The sequence below is a fragment of the Styela clava genome, chromosome 3, assembly GCF_964204865.1.
Source record: "Styela clava chromosome 3, kaStyClav1.hap1.2, whole genome shotgun sequence".
NCBI classification, from domain to species: Eukaryota; Metazoa; Chordata; class Ascidiacea; order Stolidobranchia; family Styelidae; genus Styela; species Styela clava.
In genome coordinates, this window is record NC_135252.1 from 14,572,870 (window position 1) to 14,595,423 (window position 22,554).

General features: G+C 34.3%; 1 protein-coding gene across 2 annotated transcripts; it reads right to left on the minus strand.

Moving 5' to 3' along the window:
- Window positions 1-21,508, minus strand: LOC120342072 (dnaJ homolog subfamily C member 10-like). Of its 2 annotated transcripts, XM_039410743.2 has the most exons (19): window positions 21,244-21,508; window positions 20,407-20,572; window positions 19,609-19,659; window positions 19,088-19,170; window positions 17,976-18,036; window positions 16,483-16,559; window positions 15,710-15,955; window positions 14,988-15,209; window positions 13,796-13,903; window positions 13,377-13,503; window positions 12,433-12,572; window positions 11,649-11,762; window positions 10,742-10,843; window positions 7,368-7,523; window positions 5,531-5,730; window positions 2,938-3,085; window positions 2,536-2,691; window positions 1,962-2,069; window positions 1-1,815 (listed from the first exon to the last, which is right to left on the minus strand). In XM_039410743.2, exons 1-19 carry the CDS (start codon window positions 21,430-21,432, stop codon window positions 1,804-1,806), a joined length of 2,466 nt encoding a protein of 821 aa, XP_039266677.2. In that variant the 5' UTR covers window positions 21,433-21,508; the 3' UTR covers window positions 1-1,803. The 2 variants fall into 2 exon arrangements, with proteins under 2 accessions (XP_039266677.2, XP_039266678.2); XM_039410744.2 differs by lacking the exons at window positions 16,483-16,559; window positions 17,976-18,036 and adding an exon at window positions 18,196-18,330.
- Window positions 21,509-22,554: the final 1,046 nt, after the last annotated feature.

The window sequence follows — 22,554 nt, forward strand, 5'->3', positions numbered from 1 at the left end:
TACTGGAAGACAAGGAATTTATTCAGAAACTTGGAAACGTTTATTACAAATCCTAGGTATTCATAGAAAACAAGCTTCATCTTAAATAGCGTAGTCTTGAATTTTTTAGGGTGCATGCTATAAAGTAAATTACTTCCGTTCAGCCCAGGCGAAGACGAATTCGATTTTTCAATAAGATCTCATAATATGCCAGGATTACTTCCTGGTTCAAGGGTCAAACGAAATCGATGTTTAAATAGTGGTTAGATGGGGCAGACTATCTTCACGCAGTAAATGATTAAACTTCCCAAATATTTTCAATTGAATTGATAAGACAACCAAGATGAAATCATAAACAAAAAAAATCAAAAACATTGAAAATAGTTTTCAAACGTGTAAACCTGATTTTTGTGTATTATGGATAATATGTGTGTAAGGAAACTAAAGAAAAATTAATAATCTTTGCTAAACAGTAACGAAGTACAATAAAATAACTTTACAAGAATGGACTTTCTTTATTATGTAGAATCAAAGTGCCGACTAGAACAAATCGAAGTTGACAAATTTGATTCATACATGCTATGAAACCAGGCAACCAAGAATTATTAATAATGATTTTTCTGAAGTAAACTTGGTCATTGTGAAAACTTTCTTGTGCAATATTCCAACCAAAATTGAGCCACTACCAATTCAATGTGCCAAACAAAATACACAATTACCATAAGTGACCTGGCCGAGGAAAATGTTCACAAAGACATAATTGGTAATATGTATAATGAAAATGAATGTAAAAAATGGGAAAGTCATATTGTACCTAAATCGTCAATGGCAATATGCCACGAATTTGAAGATTTGTCCATGTTGTTTATGCTTTGGCAATATTGAAGATTTTTAGTGTGTAAGGTACATCAAAATTTAATGCAGCAATCATTTAGTAACAAGTGCTAAACAAATAGTCAATAAAGCCAGAGTTGACGCACTGCACTAGTCTGCTGATTTGAAAACCTCGTCAACGAAAATATTGGGAAATTATTTTTTCATTTTATGTAAATACTAAATGATAGACAATTTCCTAGACTAGAGTATAAACCGAAAAATTCAGAAAAGTGTTTGAAAAATCCATTCAGTAGAAATTACTGTTTTTTTAGTCAATTTTTTCGTAATTTATCTAGTAAAATAGGGTATATCATGTAGCTAATGGGGAACAGAAACAGGAGAACATCCAAACTAAGATCTACTTCAGGATACAGGTATATATAAAATTTTGAAGGCACAACAGCACTGTACTAGTATTGAAAGAAAACCATCAAAACAAGGCAAAACATCCCTCGTCCTATACATATATTTAAATTCAGTCGTTCATAATATGAACTAAAACCCCATCTTTAGCAAATATAAATGACCCAAGCAGCTTTTCTGCTTCTCTTAGATAAGATACTAGGTATACAAAAACACATTATAACAAAGCAACGAAATTTTGACGGTCTAATTCGATCGAATTTTATCATGACGTGGCCTCAAATTCAAAGTGCTATGAAGAAAGTGAGAGCTTCATTTTTTATATTAAACAACTCGCTTCAATATAAAAGTCTCGTGTCATAGTTCAACAAAGTTATACATTTTGTTGGTTAAATAATAAAGTTGCTAAAAATATAAATTTAAATTCGATCTATTTACTAACAAACAATAACAGTCAATAATGATTTGTTTTAATTTATTATTTTATTAAATATGTCAATCACAAGGTCTCCTGGTGAACAATTCTTCTACACCACTATTGCAAAATCCGCTTTTGTTTTCTTCCCTGATCCCGCACAACTGGGGTCAAAGTTCATCCTGGAAAATAATATGTAAAAGTCATTACAAATCAAGTATGCATATTTCTCGTTGGTGCTTCACTTAGACTATTTCAATCAGATAATTCAATAACAACTTCAAAAATTCAAAAGTTTAAGGAAATAATATAAAATACACAAACTCACGTTTATTTTCTTAGAATCCTTAGCAGCATTACGGTTCTGTTTTTTCTTTTTTTCTCTTTCATAAGGCTCCAATAATCTTTCAATTTCTCGTACTATTTGATCTGGATCCTAAAAATTGAGAAGATCAATTACTAATTGAATGTAACATTAGATCTTGTTATGCGGTATAAGTTATATTGTTTTAACATGGATAATTATGTTAGACGCATACAGAGTGGCCCAAAAGACAGAACCCATTTCATATCGAACATAATCTAGATAGAACATAACTATTGTGCAAAGTGTCCTAGAATACTGAAACTCACACTCATACACAAACAAAATCAGAGTGTCAACTAATTTTCTTCCATTTTCGCAGAACTAAATAAGACATGAATGGATATGGGTTGTTTCTGTTTAGGCACACCATTTTTGTCAGAGAAATGAGCGGAAGATCAAGAGTTCCAAAACCAAATAGCTTTGCAAATGTGCATGGTTGTTCCAAACTGCACGACCATTGAGTGCTGATGGTTTGAAGCCAAATAAACTTGAACTTCTGAGAAATAGAGAAATTGCGTATACAGAGTACACTAACCTGGGATTCTATACTATGTTTCGCCTTTTTTTTCTCTCCTGGATTAGTTGGCGGATAAAACCTCACACTTGGATATGCGTTGACACCTGCCTTCGAGCAAATTGATGGATGAGATTGACAGTCGAGCTTCCCAAATTTAACTTTTCCTTTCATTTTCTATAAAAAAAAAATTGGGTTTTAAAAAATTTTCCTTTTCCGGTTCGAAATATGGCAAAATATGAAAATCAGTTGGCTTTTTGAACTAATAGATTTTGCTGGCAAATATTTTCTACCAGGAAATATACATTTTGGAAAAAAATAATTTTCCGAATTTAAATATTGCGAAAATATACGAATTAGTAATAATAATCTGGTAATGAGTCTACAGACTTTAAAGTCTTATGAAGAATATGTTCAACTCACCGCCGATGCCATTGTGAACTTAGGAGCAAACGCGTGGCAATGTCCACACCAAGGAGCAAAAAAGTCAATCAACCAAGGTTCTTCATCGACTAGATAACCACCTTGAAAATCAGACGATTTCAGATCGACCACATCCGTTTCCACATACCTGCCAAAACATACGATATAATGAATTTATTTTTATAAAAATATTGGTAAAATTTTAGTAATTTGAAGTTGACTACTATTCATTATACGCCAGCTTCGAATCAAATTCGGCTGATTAAGAATAATAGCATATTCTGCAACACAAATTTGTATAGTAAAATTCGGTACACTTATTGGTTTGGCAGCAGAAATGTATCATTTTTAAAATTTAAAATGAATTACATGGAAGATAGTCAGAGGTTGAACAACATTATGGAATATAGGATCCATGACATACAGGACAAAATAAAATGCCAAAAGTAGGTGAATCAATAAAAGTTACATTCAATACATATCCAGTACATGTGCGATATATATTTAATATCAAAGATATGCCATTAAACAGCATCTGGGCAAAACACTTTTCCCATTTTATCTAATTTATTTGAAATTATTCTAAAAGCACGCAAATTATAAGGCCTAAGGCGAAATCACATTTTTGTGTTTGTATGAAGAAAATTACCTTCCTGCACTGTTTGACAAAGTCTAAAGGAGGAAATTAGATATAATAACCCTAATTAGAATAGTTTTTGTTCGTCGTCAGAAGGGATCTCAACAGAGAACAAATAAAACGAAATTGGATGGTGGGTGTTCGGAAAAAATGCATTTTTCGTAAACGTGACATGGCTGTTATTGAGTATCAATAGAACATAAGCGACTAAATAGTAATATCACATGAGTGATTCTAACATATTAAAAACTAACCAACAAAACTTCTACCAGGAACCTATACTCTTAAAATGAATTATAATTACAAATATTTATTAAACTAGATAAATATTTTTGCTATGAGTAATTTTGTTGAAGTCGTGTAATTAGAACATTTCTAAAAATTTTGTCAATGTCGGCGTGTCACATACATCACTGTATAATGTACTGCACGCATTCTTAAAAACTTCTGTATTACGACTTAAAAATGACGAATCGGTGTGTCAAACATAGACTATAAGTACTTTCACTTGGAAACCTGTTGAGAATAAGATAATAACGAATAGTTTGTTTGCATCAGCTCGTTGATTTACGTGTTTAGATACATCGGATTGGAAGAGTAAATCCGCAACGGTTTTCATTATGCGAATAACCCTCTGGGCAGAGTATTCAACGTCACATCGCTAACAGGTTTATCCTAACCGCACTGCAGTAACAATAGTTCTTTCTAATTCATAAAATCTGACATTAAACTAAATCAATCAAAGTTCCGACGATTTTCAGGTTCTTAAAATTAGTTTGTTAATAAAATCTTTAGTTAAAAATTGTAAGCAATTGAAAAGGAAAGTTTGGATATCTCAGAATATACGCAAAAACTGTTTCAAAAAAGGCATGCGTGATTCAAAATCATAACTTCGAAATGTTAAAGACGATTAGTCAAATTTAACGGTTAATAAAAACATAAACAACACGACTTTCTATTGAATGAATGCTGCATGATTTACAGCTACACGTCATGTAAACCATAAGATTTGGCGCCAAAAGTTTACATAATCACCTGGGCAATAGCACCGAAGTTCGTGGCAACAGCGTGATGTTAGAAAAAAACACCGAAAATACACGCGCACGATTACAATTCTTACATCACAATAGTTACACGTGTGTTATACAATATTAAGTCAAAATATTCCACATATTTTTATTTCAATCAGGTTCTGTTTCATTATTACATCATGAGTCCAAATACTCGGCCAGCAAGTTTCCAATGATTGCAAAATACAGCCCATGCAGGAGGCCACGCGCCGTCGACAGAATTTGTAAAACATTTGCACGCGCATAAAGTAGCGTATTGTGAAATACATTATCACTTTGTCGTTCGCGTTGCAGTGATATTACACGTTTACAACCGGATGAACCAGTAGAGCGAACGACATCTAACCAACATTGCGATGGAGTGATGATTACAATCCTTACATCACAATAGTGACACGTGTGTTATACAATATTAAGTCACAATATTCCACATATTTTTATTTCAATCAGGTTCTGTTTCATTATTACATCACGAGTCCAAGAACCAGCAAGTTTCCGATGATTGCAAAATACAGCCCATGCAGGAAGCCACGCGCCGTCGACAGAATTTATAAAACATTTGCACGCGCATAAAGTAGCGTATTGTGAAATACATTATTACTTTGTCGTTCGCGTTGCAGTGATATTACACGATTTACAACCGGATGAACCAGTAGACCGAACGACATCTAACCAACATTGCGATAGAGTGACGTGTTGAAGTACGCAAAAAAACGCGATGCGGCTAAATGTTCGAAAAAACAGGTACCTCAAAAGTGCAATAATCTTGATGTCAGATAAAATTCGAAGAAATAATTAAAATCAGATTTATTTGCTAGGAAATGGCATATCACGATATCATTAATCCATATTTAGTCTGACAAATTTCCCAGTATTGTGAACTTACTTTAATGCCCAGCTTGCAAGTTTAAATGACTGTCTGTTCCATCCACGATAGACTTCGTAAAGTGGGCTATGTGTGTCTCGTTTCTTAGGTGGAAAAATACGAATTTCTGGATAAGATTCCACTTGATGTCTGCGACAAAAATCATTATGCCCAGGTTTTGCGCAGTCTAATGCACCCACCATGACCAAACCGTTCAATGTCTGAAAAAGACAATTGTTTGTACATATTGAATTTGTAACTAAAAAGAACGACATCTAGCTTTAAATCGTGTGAGGAAGTAAATTCTATTTTCAAGTCGATTAAGCGGACGAGAAGTGTAAATTCCAGTTTGACAACAACATTCTTTTCACATAATAACACGGTGCGCGTAATTTAATCTGATGAGAAAAAAAGATCGCGCCTATGATTCTGAATATTTCAACTGTTTCGTTCGTTTAGTGGCAAGTTTTAATACACTGGATCGTAAAGTAGTCCGACAGTCGAACACGTAATGCATCTACAACACAGTCACAATTCATTTTCCGGGAACAAGGTCGTCATGCAGAAAAACCTGATTGGTGAAAAGCGAAATAATTTACCTAACATGATGTTCTCGTACAATAGATGAAAGTATAGGAAATGGTCTAATAGTAGGTCAAAAAGATTTCAATCAAAATGAAATTTCCGCGATGCGATAAAAAAGATATAATTTTCCCTGAAAAATAACTTTTGAATATATGCTGATCAAAAGGTTATTTTGGCGAAAATCGTTGACGACTTCCATTCATCTTTGAATTGTGTCGTGTGCTACCCTACAATAGAAATCTAAAACCCAATTATGCTATTTAATGTTCCCTGTAAAAAAATCAACTCGTGTAGGACGGTTTCTCAAAGTTATGAGAGAAACTTGATACAGTGATAAACATAGAAAAGTCATAATTTACACATATATAATTAAATGCACGTATATAAACAGTTGGCGACGTAATTTTACAACTATTGGCAACTTGAAAAAAAAGAGACAATTTTCCAAAAAAATATTCACATTCTGCCTGAAATTGTTTATCATATTAAAGTACGCCGAAATAAAATGTATCACTTGTTTAAACCAAAATCGATGGGATTTGAAGATTGTACAAAAATAATTAGTGTCATTGGTTTTTGAATACTCTCCCTGCCAGATAAACTTCTGAACAATCTACTATCATCTTCCAATTTGCCGTGAAATCGCGCGTTTTTTGTATGAGTTACATGAGTTCCGAGTGTCATGATAACTTACGAATTATTGTAACTATTTTTGCCTACCGGTATTTTACACCCTGGCTGTATGGTTGGCATACAGTTTAAACCAGGGAAGTGTAAACAACGATGCAAACGTAGTAGTGTCATACGCTTAGGCCACTAAAGCATGGCGCCCATTTCGATTTTGAAGGTATGGTCTACGACTCTACAGGGTATAATATATCAGAGTTCGAATCTGTATTATTCGTTGGGCGCTCCAGATGTGTGTGCACCAATATGGCGCCTAATTTTATTCGCCTAATTTACATCAAGTTGTGTAAAGGGACTGAAGCCTATGAGCAGGAGAGATATTCACTTGCTGACACAGACAGTCCCCGAACTCGTAATAGAACTGAAAAACGAAAGAAAAAAAACTGGAAAAAATTATGGCATAACACTAACCTGGTACACATGCTACAAGAGGACCATTGGTAGGGCGTAGACCAAGTGGAGCGTTTGTCAATTTATATTTCAAAGATTAGAAAATCAAAAAAGTGTACAGCGCGCCCGTACAATTTAGCAATGTGCACAAGACCTAAGAGCAACCTATTAATTACGACGAAAGAAAAATTTATACTTTCGCCATTCTTCTCCATTCAGGCAAGAGTTGTTGGCAAGGTCCACACCAATTCGCATAGAAATCCACAATCCAGGTCTCCCCTTTTGGTCTCTGCTGAACGCGAGATGTAAAAGTTTTCGGAGTAAGGTGGACGTAGGGAGGGTTGATTAAATCCTGCAAATACAAAAAAAAATAGTAAAACAACAATTCGGAAACAATACCAAAAATAGTACCACCAAACTAGGCCCATAGAAAAACAGCGCTTATGAGGCGTAGTTCATCAAAGTATTAGATTTGGTTACATAAAAAGCTACATTGAAGATATTTCTGATTGAGAGCATGACGAAACCTGTAAACATATTTTAAACAAATCGTGTGCGAAAAAGATTAGCTTCGCAAGGCGGGCCGGTGTAGCCAGTTGAACCGGTATTTCATTACAAGATGTCTACTTTTACTCGTCTTTCAAAACTTTTTTCTAAATAATGTTAACAAGCAGGTAATTTTATATCTCGTTCGAGCCCAGCGAAGTAAATTAACCCGGAGGTATCATTTTGAGTGAGAACTACGGAGTATTTAACACAAGGTATGGATGAGGGTAAAACAGGGTTAAATGCAGGAATATTTCTTCCAGGCGATGACTGGTACGTAAAGGCGTTTTTGTTATTGCTATCGTGTCTGTGGTCGGCCTAAGGCATTTTGCCGATGATGGTAATCTTTCGGCGAATACTCCAAAAAGGGAAGAAATTATCTTATAATATTAATAGCAATAATACAGTGAAAATATGCACCCTCGCCTCGGGCTGGGTAGAATTAAAACCAGATATAGATTTATTTTAAAGAAAATAACCCAACCCAGTCGACCTAAGCTTGACAAACGAGTATCACATATAGCAGTGAATATGCTATAGTACGTTTTTTGTACAAAGTTGGTTTGAAATTTTGGTGGTCCAAGCATTTTATCCAGCGTTCAATACACTGGCGACATCATGTTAAAAGAGAGTCTGGCTCACACTACAAAAAATGGCGGGACAATTTTGTTATAAAATTTCGTTCTGTACCAGGCAATAAAAAGTATCGATTTGAAACATGGGATTTTTGAATATTTTCGAATTACTACGCCCCCTAATAAAATCGTGCTTTTGCATCAGAATGCATATCAATGTATTCGGAAATTAAAATTTGAAAATAACAACGAACAGTTTCTGATGCGGTCAATGAAACCAAAATGGCGCGTCAGAATTGCAGACGACTCCCTGCCTGAACATACCGTGAACAACGCGTGTAACCGATTTGGATAGTTAGCCCGATCCAATCAGTAAAATATGAAACTGGACGGACTTAATGGAAAGAAATATTTTGAAACCGAATGAAAGACCAAAAGCTAAAATGGCACAATAAAAAATAAATAAATAATAAAACTATTGAAAATTGCTAATTTAGAATTTACACGTTATGTTCATGTTGGTATAACGGGTGTCTTCAAAATGAACGCGACAAATATAGAAGCGTAATTAAAAAATGCGGAAATCCATTAAAATTTTACAAATAGTTATATAAGAGTATATGTTTTTTATGTTTTGAAAAAATGACGAAATTCGGAATAATAAGTCATAAAACCACAATGATGATATAATTTTTTACGTCATAGAAAATTTTTAGTGGTTGATGAGTTGTTATAAGATTTGTGGACGTGTTTAGATTTAAATTTTTTTTTTCTGGTATGTTCTGCTGAAAATAAAGACTATGATACGTAAATCCCATTTGTATGGACTTGTATTATTCAATGTAATATTTTGACGGAATTTTCGACATGCGTCAGCACCTGAAACAAATCGCGTCATATCGATTTCGATGAACACAGTTGAATCAGCATTTGAGAATAGCTCGATCAAAATTTCGAAAAATAAAACTTTAAACTTTCTCAAGAACTGGGAATTTTACAACACTGACAAAACTACTTTTTGATACATAACCGGTTTTATACAGTACCAGTACATAGGTCAAGTACCTATACGCAACGAAAACATCGTCTTTAATATGAAAATAATTATACATCGACCTGTGCGTGAAAGGTCAACAAAACATGGTTAACCAATGTACTTGATTAGGTAGAATTTTATATATATTACATACAAAAATATTCGTAAGATTTGCATGCTTTTCTCTGTTAACAAACCATTTGCGGAATCATAAATTTCCATACGCGGGTTGCAATAAGTTCTGCGCATGACAATTTTCTCGGAAGGTGAATTGCCCTATCGCTATGGGGGAATGGTTGGACAAGTTGGTGCGTCAATTCGGAAAAAAAAGTGTTTCATTTTAATTAAAATAAAACAGCGAAAGGTTTGGTGAATTTTCGTGTCAAATATGATTTGGAGGAAACTCGATAAAAAAAATAAAATAAAAAGCAATAAGACTTCTAGCGACTTTCTTCTGAAAATTAAAAATCGAATGTCTAATTCATTACAATTATTCATTACAGGAATAAGATTTTTTTTTAACAACAACGAGAACTCAGTAAAGCGATTCATAGGTCTTATTGGTGTTTAATAAGAACTTATTCTGATTAAATTAAAATGAAGGGAAACGAACATAAGCGTATAAACAGCTTTATTTTGTTTACAAGAAACGTGTTCCGTTTAAACGATCTGATTCTGCTCAAGGCAAGACATAAACAATTTCAAATGGCGGTATAATTAATATTTAATTTACAGCTACAAGGAAGAATTAACCATAACAATTTTTAATTACGCTCGTTTTTCCAATAAAAGGATATGGTTAGCACTTTACATATACTTGTTATATTAATTTTATATAAACCCGTTTTACAAGTACTTTTATTTATTTCACAATAAATTTTAAAATAGAACAGCCGGTATTTTCAAAATAAATTTCTCCTAATATGATAAACCATGCTGAGCTGGAGAATGACTGGTATGTCCACTTCCCCGTCGAGAATTGTCGAGAGAGATTGTTAACTACGAAAAAATTAAATTGCCTCGTGGCGCTTGATTGCGTGAACGCGCGAAAAAACGTGATTTTCGTCGCTCTGTAGTACCACCTGGTGGAAAGTAACGAGACAAAGTAACAAAGTTACCTCGATGTATCGCTGGATTCCAAATTGTTATATAAGATAATATTGAATTGCCTCGTGGCGCTTGATTGCGTGAACGCGCGAAAAATCGGGATTTTCGTTGCTCTCTAGTACCGTCTGGTGGAAATTAACAAGACAAAGTAACAAAGTTATCTCGACGAATTGCTTGATTTTAAATTGTTAAATAAGATAAAATTGCCTCGTGGCGCTTGATTGCGTGAACGCGCGAAAAATCGGGATTTTCGTTGCTCTCTAGTACCGTCTGGTGGAAATTAACAAGACAAAGTAACAAAGTTACCTCGACGAATTGCTTGATTCCATACGAACTGTGTTGTCCACTGTATTCCGTGACTACACTTCCATTAAATAACATTGTGGTTGGGTAGGAATTGATACCATACTGAAAATGAAGATATTATATTGGTTAACTTAAATTGGTAGTCAACAAGACTACGGGCTAACGCTGACACGGGCACACTAGGGATCGCGGGCCAAATCCGGCATGTTGGGAATTTCAATCTGGCCCGCCTGATTCTGCCGCAACCAAATTACAACCAAATTTTGATGTTTTACAAAAAAATAACTCAAGAAAATTGCTGAGATTAGAAATAAATTTAGTTTTGGCATGAGGCTTATTGTTTTCCACTTTTGCTTTTGTAACAATGTAAATATTGTTCATGAAATGTAAACCTCTACATTTGTCTTACATGGCCCACCAGTCTGGGTTGGCAAAATGATTGGCTCCTAGTCCAAAAACCCTGCCCATCCCTGGGCTGACGGTTAACTCAGTACAGATGTATAATTAGTAAATGCCCATAACCAAAGTTAGTCCAATAACCCTGTAACAGAATTGAGTACCAAACTCCAGAGATCATGTGGTCCCTTCGCTTTCCACAGCTGGCTGATCATGATCAGTCATCTGTAACTAATGACATCATTGATCATGCTCGGCCATCTCGGAACACACAAGTTTCCAAAAATAAAAATTACCAATAACATTAGAAAATTGTCCTAATATGAGTGGCAATGTGACTCAAGTAAAGTGAAAATCAATCAAATATTTGAGAGAGTCAAAAGTGTAGTTCAGTCTCTGCTTACAGATTGAAAAATTAAAATGAAATTTATTCAGAAACTTGAGTTAAATATTAAGAAAGCAAAACAATTAATAATCTATTCACGAAAGTAAACATCCCTATAAATCTTACATTGTTACAAACTTCTGAAAATTTTGTGCAATCAATTGTTCCAAAATTAATTGACGGTAGAATCATGGATGCTTCACGAAGTTCTGGCAATAATGCTCTGCACGGCGGACACCACTGGAATGTAATAACAGTACTATTAAGATATGCAAGTTTTTCAAAATTGTATTTTTGACAAAGGTATACTTGAAGTGAGATAAAAAAAGCAAAAATCTAAAAAATAATACATGACGGAATTCTATATCACATACCGATTTATTAAAGAAGACTTGCATAAGGCAGAATTTGTTTTCAAAATTTGGTTCTCTAAATTCTAGACTGGAAAATTTTTTAACCTAGAGATATAATATGTGATTCAATCATTCACATCGGAGAATGCCAATAAAAAAAATCTGGATAAGGTAAAAAGATTTGACAAAAAGTATAACATACAATCAATCTATTGTTAAGCCTCTTATTTATGCAATGAGGATAAAACAGCTAAATCTCATGTCAAACCCAGATCATGTCATCCGACTATCGATCAAGAATTACCATGAACCAGTATCACTACAATTTTTAGAGTCTTTCAGTAACTTAGTATCATTGTAATTATTCGAGTTATCATTAGATTTCTTAAAAATATTCAATTTTGCTCACCGATGGTCGTGCGATGGCAAGCATGTGCCTAATCTAATACTCAGCAGAATGTACTATCTTCAAGCCAAATGGACCACCCTCAATACAAGTTACTATTTTCAAGACAGGCCACCCACTGGTATACTCAATTGACTACAATATAACTTACAGGTGCAAAGAAATCCACGAACCAAGGTTTCTGAGATTCGTTGATTTCACCTTCGTCGAATATTTCTGGATTTAGTGTTGTTACTCTAGTTCGAGAGCTTTCTTGAGCAAAAGCACTCAATTCAGAAGTTCCTTGTCGACCTTAAAAATATTGTAACTAAATTTGATGTAATTACGATACCATATTCAGTACAGATTCCCTAACGTTGAATTGTGCCAGTTACCAATCGTGAGAGTGTAAAATCTGTACCCATTGGGCAACCTTACATTCCAGTGTCATGTTCTGGCAACTATAGAAAGTATAAAATGGCTCTGCCATTAACGGCAATCATTCCTGTCATTGAAGCTTACAACGATGCTTAACTCTACAAAATTCATAGTTATATTTGTGGATCATGAATAGTATGAGAAGCTCCAAGAAACGCCAAAAGAATCATTTATTTATTTTCTAGTTGTAAGGGACTAGACCAGAGGTGTGCAACCTTTAACGCACAAAGCCAGATATAAATAACTGACTGAAACCACAGGCCGCACCTTTACTTAACATAGGCTTTCTAGTAGTTGCAGACACAAAAATTTTGGTTATTGATCCTGTGACATGCGTTGTTCGCTTCGCACAAGCACAGATATAGGCATTGTACTGCTAAGGAATTGAAATTACTCGCACATACTAGATAGATTAAATTAAAATCTCGTTTCGCAACCGCACCATTCAAAAGTGGCGCTTTTCAGAGGCCCGTACAAGTTTGGGCTTCTTGTCACACCTTCCAATTCCAAATCAAGCTCCACCTCACCCAGGGTGTAATAAATGGGTAGACTATCCCGAACCGGAACGATTCCGGCCCTCCCATAGTGGGGCTGCTTGTACTCCTCGTTCTGAGTGAAATTATTGTGGATAAGTGCCATATTAGAATAAAATAAAAAATTACATTATGAAAAAATTACCGTGAAATATTTCAAACATGTCCAATCCCTTTCCTTTGAAAATAGCTATAGTTGACTCTTGGAGATACATTTTTGATTTACAGAATTTCTTTTCCTTTTCGCAGTCCAATACGCTGACATCGATTTTCTGCAATAATATGAATGTTATTATTATTATCAAAAATAATTGAACAACTTTTTTATAAGTAATATGAAATTGTGGATTAATTATATAAATAACCACAGCCTTGCATTTGATCTGTTTCAAATTATTAAGCATATTTTATCTTGTGTTGTGTACAAATTAAGTAAACACAAGTTGAACACTTTTGCAGGAATACACATTATTAAAATGAATGATTGCTTATATGTGTTACGCAAGCTACAATCAATGTCCAATGAAAAGAAGAATCAGAAAGATAAAGTAGGTAGATGCTTACATGCTGTTTAAGTATAAGAGGTAATTTTTTTAAACTTGTATCTTTTTGATCTATCTCTTCATTCCCGTATTTGAAAAATACCAACACTGGTTTTGTCCCAACTTTGCTCTGAAAATAATATTAATAAAATTAAACACATATCATACAATTTGACACATATATTTAAGTATAAGCCAAATATTAGAGTGAAGCACTTACGGCCTTTTGAGAGTTGTTTGCCACTTCGGCAAAGTCTAGTGGTATGGCAGCACAGCAGGTAAAATGCCATACTCGCCACCTTTCCCCGGGTGTCATTATAAAATGGGTAGGAAATGCCAGAGGTTGTACAAAGTGGATGTAAAATCGTTGTAAAAAAACACCTTATTTGAGATCAATACAAGGCTCGAGGTGGCCACTTAAACATAGATTGGAGAGAGCTACCGATTTTCTTTAAATATCGACATGACATCTTTGCTATGTGACCAAGTATACGAATTGAGAGAAAAAGGCAGCGTGAAAAATAGTTTCTCACACTAAGTTCCTAATATTCAATAACTAAGAATTTTCCTAAATAAGGAACCAAGGAAACAATACAATCCAGAAAAACTATGCAATGTGAACATAGGCAATATGCATGTCAGGGCTGGAGAGCTGATTTGGAATCAAAACGGGCTCGGGCAAAACTCACAGCGCCACAGTATGTTCAAACAGTTACCCAGTCTCACACCAAAGCTTCATTTTTTAAATCTGAGCTGGGCACCAGTTTCAACTCCAAAGCTAATGTTTTTAGGTACGAGTATGACCATGAAACATTGATTCAAATGTAGTTTCGAGACTCAAACTCAAAATCCTGATATGAGGATTTAAAATTCCAAAATTAAACTTTCAAATTAATATTAGAAATTGAATAATGAAAAAAATCTAAGCTGAATAAAGGAAAATTTTATTATTCGTACAATGTATCATGCAATATTAAATAATAAATATAAAAAAAAATCAGATGGTTAGGTGCTGAAGTCAATAAAATTTCTGGTAGTTCGCCCCATCCAGTATGGTAAGCTTGGCTCCAGTTTCATCAATTTTCACGGTTCAGTGTTTCCAGGTTCTAGACCCTGATGCATATGAATTGGGCAAAAGAGACAGTCAACGTCACCATGACAATTCAACTGAACGTCAAGTAATTTTACATTAGACTTTATATTCAATTTATTACCTTTAATTGTGAACTTGAAATATTTGGGAGACCTGGTATTAAATCTTTCATTATTTGATTGTAAATTTCTCTGGCATCAAGCGAATTCAGCACTACACTCTTATCTTTTCCAGATGGAAAAGTGCCTTTTGGATAAAAATGAATTCCTGCCGTTTTACCACACTTCTTGCAAGTTTGTGGAGATGTTCCACAATCTATTACTGCAACAGTTGCAAGATTTCTCTAAAAAATAAAAGTAACATACTGTGTAAGTATATGTAATTTAGATCAACAAATAATAAATATTCAATATCCGCTCAGCGTAGTCAGCAGTGGTGATATTAAAATAGTTTCAATACTATTTTCAGTGCTTAAAGTTCGTTAAATCCACTAGAAAAAGTAATTTTTAGTTTCATTTTTCAAATCTCCTCAAAAGTCCTGCTCTTCTGCTTTCATGTTTACTTTCTGCAGATAATTGTGATCAATTGGCAAACATCATTATGAATTTAATAAATTTAGTTGAGAGTCGGTATGACAGGTGCCCCCATATATACTTTTCAGGTCTTTGGAAAGGGGTCACCGTCACACGAATCATGAAAGCTTGAGAACCACCGTTCTTTGGGTGTAATTATCATCTTCTCGTAATTTGTGCTGGATTGATATTTTTATATGCAGGATTCACATTCATGTCACCTCGATTTGTCACATTCATTGTCACCTCGATCCTAACTACCTATACCTACCAGCATTCCTGCAAGTTTTCTTCTTGTTTTCATCGTGGGACAATCAGCTCCACTATCAAGTTCTTCATCATCATGTTCATCTCCCCCACCACAGAATGCAACAACCCAAGGTAATGCTTTATGAGCAGGTTTTCCAACTTCTGTATCAAAGTTTCCAGACCATAGTTCTACAACTTCAACATTGACATATTGCATAATAAACTTCGTCAAATCTTTCTTGCTCCGATCTCCACGATATGGTATAGGCTGCAGAGACACAGAAAATTTGAGTTTCAGAAGAATTAGAAATCGTTCTGCATTGAGAAATACTTATCTCCCAATGGCAAAATCTAAGTCACAACTTGAATAATAATACTATCCAGAATATTCAAAACCTGGCTATTGGGAATATTCTTGATAACAAAAATACTACCCATGCATGCATTTATGATAGTAAAACTAGAAAAAGAGAGACATGCAATATTTAAACAAAGGTGCTTAGATGAAAAAACATGCAAATTTTAAAAACATCCAAATTTCATGCATAGTGCTACTGCATGAAGCATTATTTTTTTTTTATCAATTACACCTACAACCGCCCGACGAAAAAAAAACTCTCAGACCTCCAGAAGTATGCGCACAAAGATGGCGCACGACCTGAACATAATATGTGTGTACCGGTTAGGATTCAGGTTGTGCGACATCTTGGTGCGCATACTTCTGGTGCACCCTGAACTACCTACATAAAATCTACTCGTCTACAACTTCATCTACTATACTTTGATTCAGTGTACCTGTGAACTATTGTGATACACAACAAGGTGAGGAAAAGCCATAATACGTTTTTTCATACACCAAAACCTGTTTTTTCCTGCATGACAAAAGAATATCATTATAAAAAATGAATATGCTGCTTGCAGGTATGGTCAAACCAAATAATATACTATTCCGAATACATACTGCACTGTAGATGCGGTAATGTTCTCCCGAATAAAATTTAATATATAGAATCATTAAATTCATATAAATTCAATTTAGTATGGATGTGCTGATTTGTCTTTATTGATGTCTTAATTTTAGTCGAATGTGTAAAATCGATGTAGTCTGACGATCAGATGTGAAATGCTTAAACAGACAAATTTCAATAAAGCTATTCTAAAATTTTCCTAAAGTTAAAATTTACTATTTCGAAAATAAACAATTTTGATTGTAGGTATTTAAATACTCGATTCGGATGCACCCTAATGCATGAAACAAGTGACTGTTATGTTGGCAAGCTTTTCTGATTAAATTTTTATGAACATGTTCAATAAGGAAGCATGCAAAATATAGTAATTGATAGAACAAGCACATTTGGCCCACCGCTAATAGAGGATTTTCAATTTCAAACACCCAATACTATATCCAATATAAAAGCTCACATTGGTTCGCAGTAAAAAATGGCAAACAATTGCAAAAATAAAAATATAGTTATAACATGGACAATGTTTTGTATATCAAGATATATCAAATTACGATACATCAGTATCTACATTATTGTTGCTAAACTCTGCTTAGTGGGTTGAGATATGAATTTAGTAAAAAATGTTATATCAGATGCCTCAGTTGAAGTAATCAGTAATTACGTCTAATAGCAGGAAGTAATAGATATATATATATATGTATTATTTGAATAGTCATTCATCCTGTTCCTGTAATATGCATCCTGTTTCCTATCTCTCAACTAAAAGGTAATTTACCTGGATATTGTATGCATAAATGTATTGAAACGTTGTTTTACATTATCAGAATGTGAGTGTACTATACTGCTTTTTCGAAATGCTGTTAGTATGTGTGGGCATTATGGCCTAACGATTAAAGCATCAAATTCAACTGTGTTGGTTTCGCGATTACACTTCTCTGGTTCAAATCCCAATCCAACTAGCAAGTGGCCACCCCCTATACCTGGATGTAATAAATTGGTTCTCTATCCATTCAATATATTACCAAAAAGTGCGATTAAGAATCGTATAAAAAGATAAAATTTAACAGAGTTTCATGAAGATTTCCTCCAGGCGAAGGTAAATTTGAAATCATATATTAACAAATGCACCCAGATATAGCAAAAATTCCCTTCTCACATATATTTTCTATAATCAAAAATTTTGGTGTAACGAACTTGAAAGACTATTTTTGTACATTTATGGATGGATACGAGTCACCGCACAAACTAATCCAATACAAAGTGAAAGTCTTTAATAAAGAATAACAGTACTGAAATGACGAACAAAAATAGGTTTCAATTCACCTCCACACTCAAATGCACCAATATGTACTATATCTTCAAGATCTCTTGCCACCTCTCTCCACTTTGTAGACAAGAATAAAAATGTGAGAAAAAAATATAAATTCAACATGCAAGTGAGGTAAAGATGAAATGGTGGAAAGTGGAAATCAAAGCGGAGTCTCCTAGCGACAGCATGCATTCTGAATTGTGCACATGCAATTGTGTCATTCCTGGGACTCACCCTCCGGCCCCCAATAAATAAAACAAGTGATGGATAACTATGAATCCCATTTTCCTGGCAAGTCCAGCGATTATCTCTGCAATTCATGGCACCAATATTGATAATACCTTCCATTTCTTGAGCAATTATTCTCCACTGATAATATTGTAAAAATGAAGTTATAAAATGTTTAAATAATATGGCAAAGCAGAATTTTTTTTTTTTATAATTTATATATACCAGGGGTGTGCAACATTTTTTGTCAGTGGGCCATATAACTAAATTTAGACATCTAGCTGGGCCATACGACACAAAAATTATTACTTACAGATACAGTAACGAGGGCACCAGGCAAAACGGCAGAAGATTTAACGCTGCGACAAGTGAAAAAACATTACATAATCATACCTGTGTGTTCCTTTTTAAACATACACTGTCGGATTAAAATTTCAAGCTTGATTGGGGAAAATCTCAGTGTTGACAAGGGCCACACTACATAGCTCGTCGTGGCTCATAGGCCGCTTGTTGCACACCCCTGATATATACTGTATATATTTAAGATACCAATAACTTATAATTTATGACTATAACATTGAAGTTAGGATAGCAAAATTGAGTAAATATGGAACGCTACTGTTATCATTTTATGTATATATATACACTTCAGCAATCAGAGCATCACGCTAGGAACAAATTTGCCATCACATCTTTGATTACCCTAGGCAGGTTCACATGTTAGAGTCTAGCGGAAAAAAATTATATGCGAGAGAATTGTTGGAATCTTCATCAGCATAGGGTGGTTCACATGAACACTGGTCGGTTACTGCATCATTATTATTATTTGTAGTCACAAGTCTTTGTAATGTATTGTACTACATCAATAAAAGAAAACATAAAAATGAATAGAACTCACGGTCGGGGCCAGTTCATGGCAATGTGAACATCTTGGCGAGTAGAAATTAACAAACCATGTTTCTCCAGATTTGACAGCGGATTCTGATAAATTAAAATAACAATTCATGATGTATCAAAAAAAAGCCATTTTTCTAGCCCAACCCTTTGTTTTTAAATCATGTTTCAGATTGAAGTCAAATTGTATTTAGATTACTCTTTATATGTAAGTAAATTGTCCAAGAGCAGAAAGCTATGGAGAGTAAGAACTGGAGAAACATACCGAAAAAGATGTTCTATAAAAACAACCGAATAAAAAAGTTAACATATGCATATATAACTACAGAAATGATATTTTATACATTTTATGGTCTTATGTGAAATTTTAGTCATCAATGTCCATTCTATACGAACTAAAGGCTCCATCTGTCAGACTAATACTGATCAACTTATTCATGTCTTGTATACTCAAAAAATCAGAAAATAAATATCATTTCTTAGTCACTTGAAATTAAAGGATATTATCTTTATATTACACATTACCAAAATCTGATCTATCGAGAGTTGTAACTTCTGCATCGTCATCGTAGATTCCTGCAAAACAAAATGAATGAATAAAATTTGAAACCTTGGAAGAGAATACTTGAGTTTCAGAGCCATGATCAAAGCTGTACATCTACATGAAATATCTTCTGAACTTGATATTTTGAATGCATAAATAGTGAAAAAATATTACAGATAGCCCACTTTGGCTTTTTTTTTCAATCTGCCTCATTTAGAACGAGGGCTGGGGAAATGGTTCAAAATCACAATGGCTCCAGCTATGGAACCACAGTACATTGAAACAGACCACTATCATTGAACTTTTAACATAAATGCAATTTCGATGGCACTCAAAATCATGATATAAGGGTTTTAAATTTTCAATTCAAACTTTATATTATGCAAATTTAATCAAAAAGTTTCAAATCTATATTGAAAATTCAAGATCTGGAGCCATTAAAATTTCTGGTAGCGCCATGAATATGATACGCTGGGCTCCAGCTCCTGCTCCAACAAAATGCCACAGCTCAGTGATATGGCTACCCAGCACTATTTGTAACCCGTATGAGAATAACGGTTCCATTACATTTGAACCCACGTACATTTGAACCCATGACAATTGCACCTGTATGCTATTGCACCTATGGAATTTTTTTTGTTTTTCGGATAGTTGAACTCATACTAACCCTAACCCATGGGTTTTAGCACCCGCATATAGATTGAACCCGTGGATATACACATGGGTTCAAATGTACGTGGGTTCAAATGTACGGTCACCGAGAATAACAATCTTCATACCGAATTCATCTTTATAAAAGTTGTAACTTTCATATCCTCCTTCCTTGAAATCATCTTTCAATCCTTCTTCACCGTATCGATCATATTTCTTTCTTAATTCTTCATCTTTCAGAACATCATAAATATTGGTAATTTTTAAAAATTTCTCATGTGCTTGGGGATCATTCTAAAAATCGAAAATATATAAATATAAATAAGAGCAATAGCACATTTCATTTTTTTTAATCAATTTATTATCTAGATTAGGGGTGTGCAAGTGGAGGGCCATGAGAAATCCGGCCCCCGCGGGCCATGTCCCAGCCCGCCAAGACATTTTGTGTGGCCCTTGTCAATATTTCAGATCTTTCATTACCAAATTTTGCACACAACTGATGTAGATGATAAAATAGATATATCTCAAACTTTATTACAACTGATTTGTAGCAAATTTACTAAAATTTCATATTGAGAGGACATTTCAGGAGTTAAAAATGTACTGGGCAACCAAATAGTCAAAGGTGAAAGATGCTTTCGGGGGTTTAAAAAAAATGGAGAGATTACCGTATATCTGTATATTATAGGCTACGTTCAGCCTTCCACTGCTGACAAGGCTATAAATAAACATTTAATGCTAAGTGGGAAGCTACTATAATTTGGGACCCGTTAATTCATTACATCTTGGGTGAGGTGGGGGGCATTGCAGAATATAAACCCAAAATTTGTAACCAACGGTGACTGGATGACCACATGCAGACATAGTTCAGCAATTGGTAGGTTGGGTTAAACACTTACCGCTGTACCGTATCATCACAACCTAAAAGTTGAAAGAACTTCAATTTACAAAAGTATACCACTTACTGTATTTTTATCTGGATGATGCAACAATGCTAATTTTTTGAAAGCTTTTCTTATTTCTTTGTTTGTTGCATCTTTTGAAACTCCCAAAACATCATAATAATCTCCTTCACATTGCACAAGTCCGAGTTGGAAAGAGAAAACAAAAATTATATAAATTGTCCATAAAAATAAAGTTTTCTTTAAAATCATTTTCCTAATCACAGATTGATAACTTTGTTGATTCAATGATTGGAAGTTGAACTATGGTCTGGATAAAAATATAAATCAAAACGCTGTTAGTTTGTGTGGGAATACCGGTACGGTACCGGTATCGTACCGGAAATGGCCTAACGATTAAAGCATCAAACTCATGTTGATATTACTGTATTAGCTAGTTTCATGCAATAAACAAACAGGATAAGTTCAATATTTAATACTATACTCTGATACTGCTATATCAATACCAGAATACCGGCACTTCAATCCCCTTTTCCTGTACCGGTACCGGTACTGCAATGCTCCAACCCAATTAGGCCTACCGGTACCTCAATACCGGTACCGGTACCGGTACCTAGAGACCTGCGGTGCCGTAGTTCAGTAGTTTGTTTAGTAATTTTAATTATAATACCGGTATTTAGTATAAAAATAAAACCAACTTCAGAACACCTAAGCGACGACCAAATCAGCATTTAAATGAAAATAAACTGTACCGGTACGCTAGCTAATACAATATAATACAGACAGTATAGCAATTCATAACAACATTCACACATTTGATTTTGGCAACGCAATCAACTGACTTCCGGGGTCATGGCGATACGGTTTACCGGGTACGTTTGATTGACAAGTGTTCGGTCGCAGAAGTTTTGTAATTAATTTTGCATGTTTTTGTTATTTTTGCCCTATTTATATCGATACATGGGAGTGAAGTGCTTTCAGTGTCATGATAACAATGAAAACTAAGAAAATTTATTCACTCTATTAAATGGAGGTTTTTCAATTAATTTAAATAACCAAGACCAAACTGATAATGTTTTAGCTCATCCAAAATACCGTAGGCACTGCATGCAAATGCTAAGATGTATAAGTTTAAATTGAAACAATTTCTTTGTTAGAATTATACAGTAAATATTTGAATATTCCAACTGAAATATGTATCCAAAGATTATATTAAACATAATACCTCATTCGTATCTGCCCCCACCCCTCTGATATACAAAAAATAAATATATATAGCTGTACCCAATGACATTAAACAACATGATGCGCAACTCCGGCATTTTTGTCCGAAGATCGTATTCGATAGCACGCTCCAATGCACATACTTGGCGA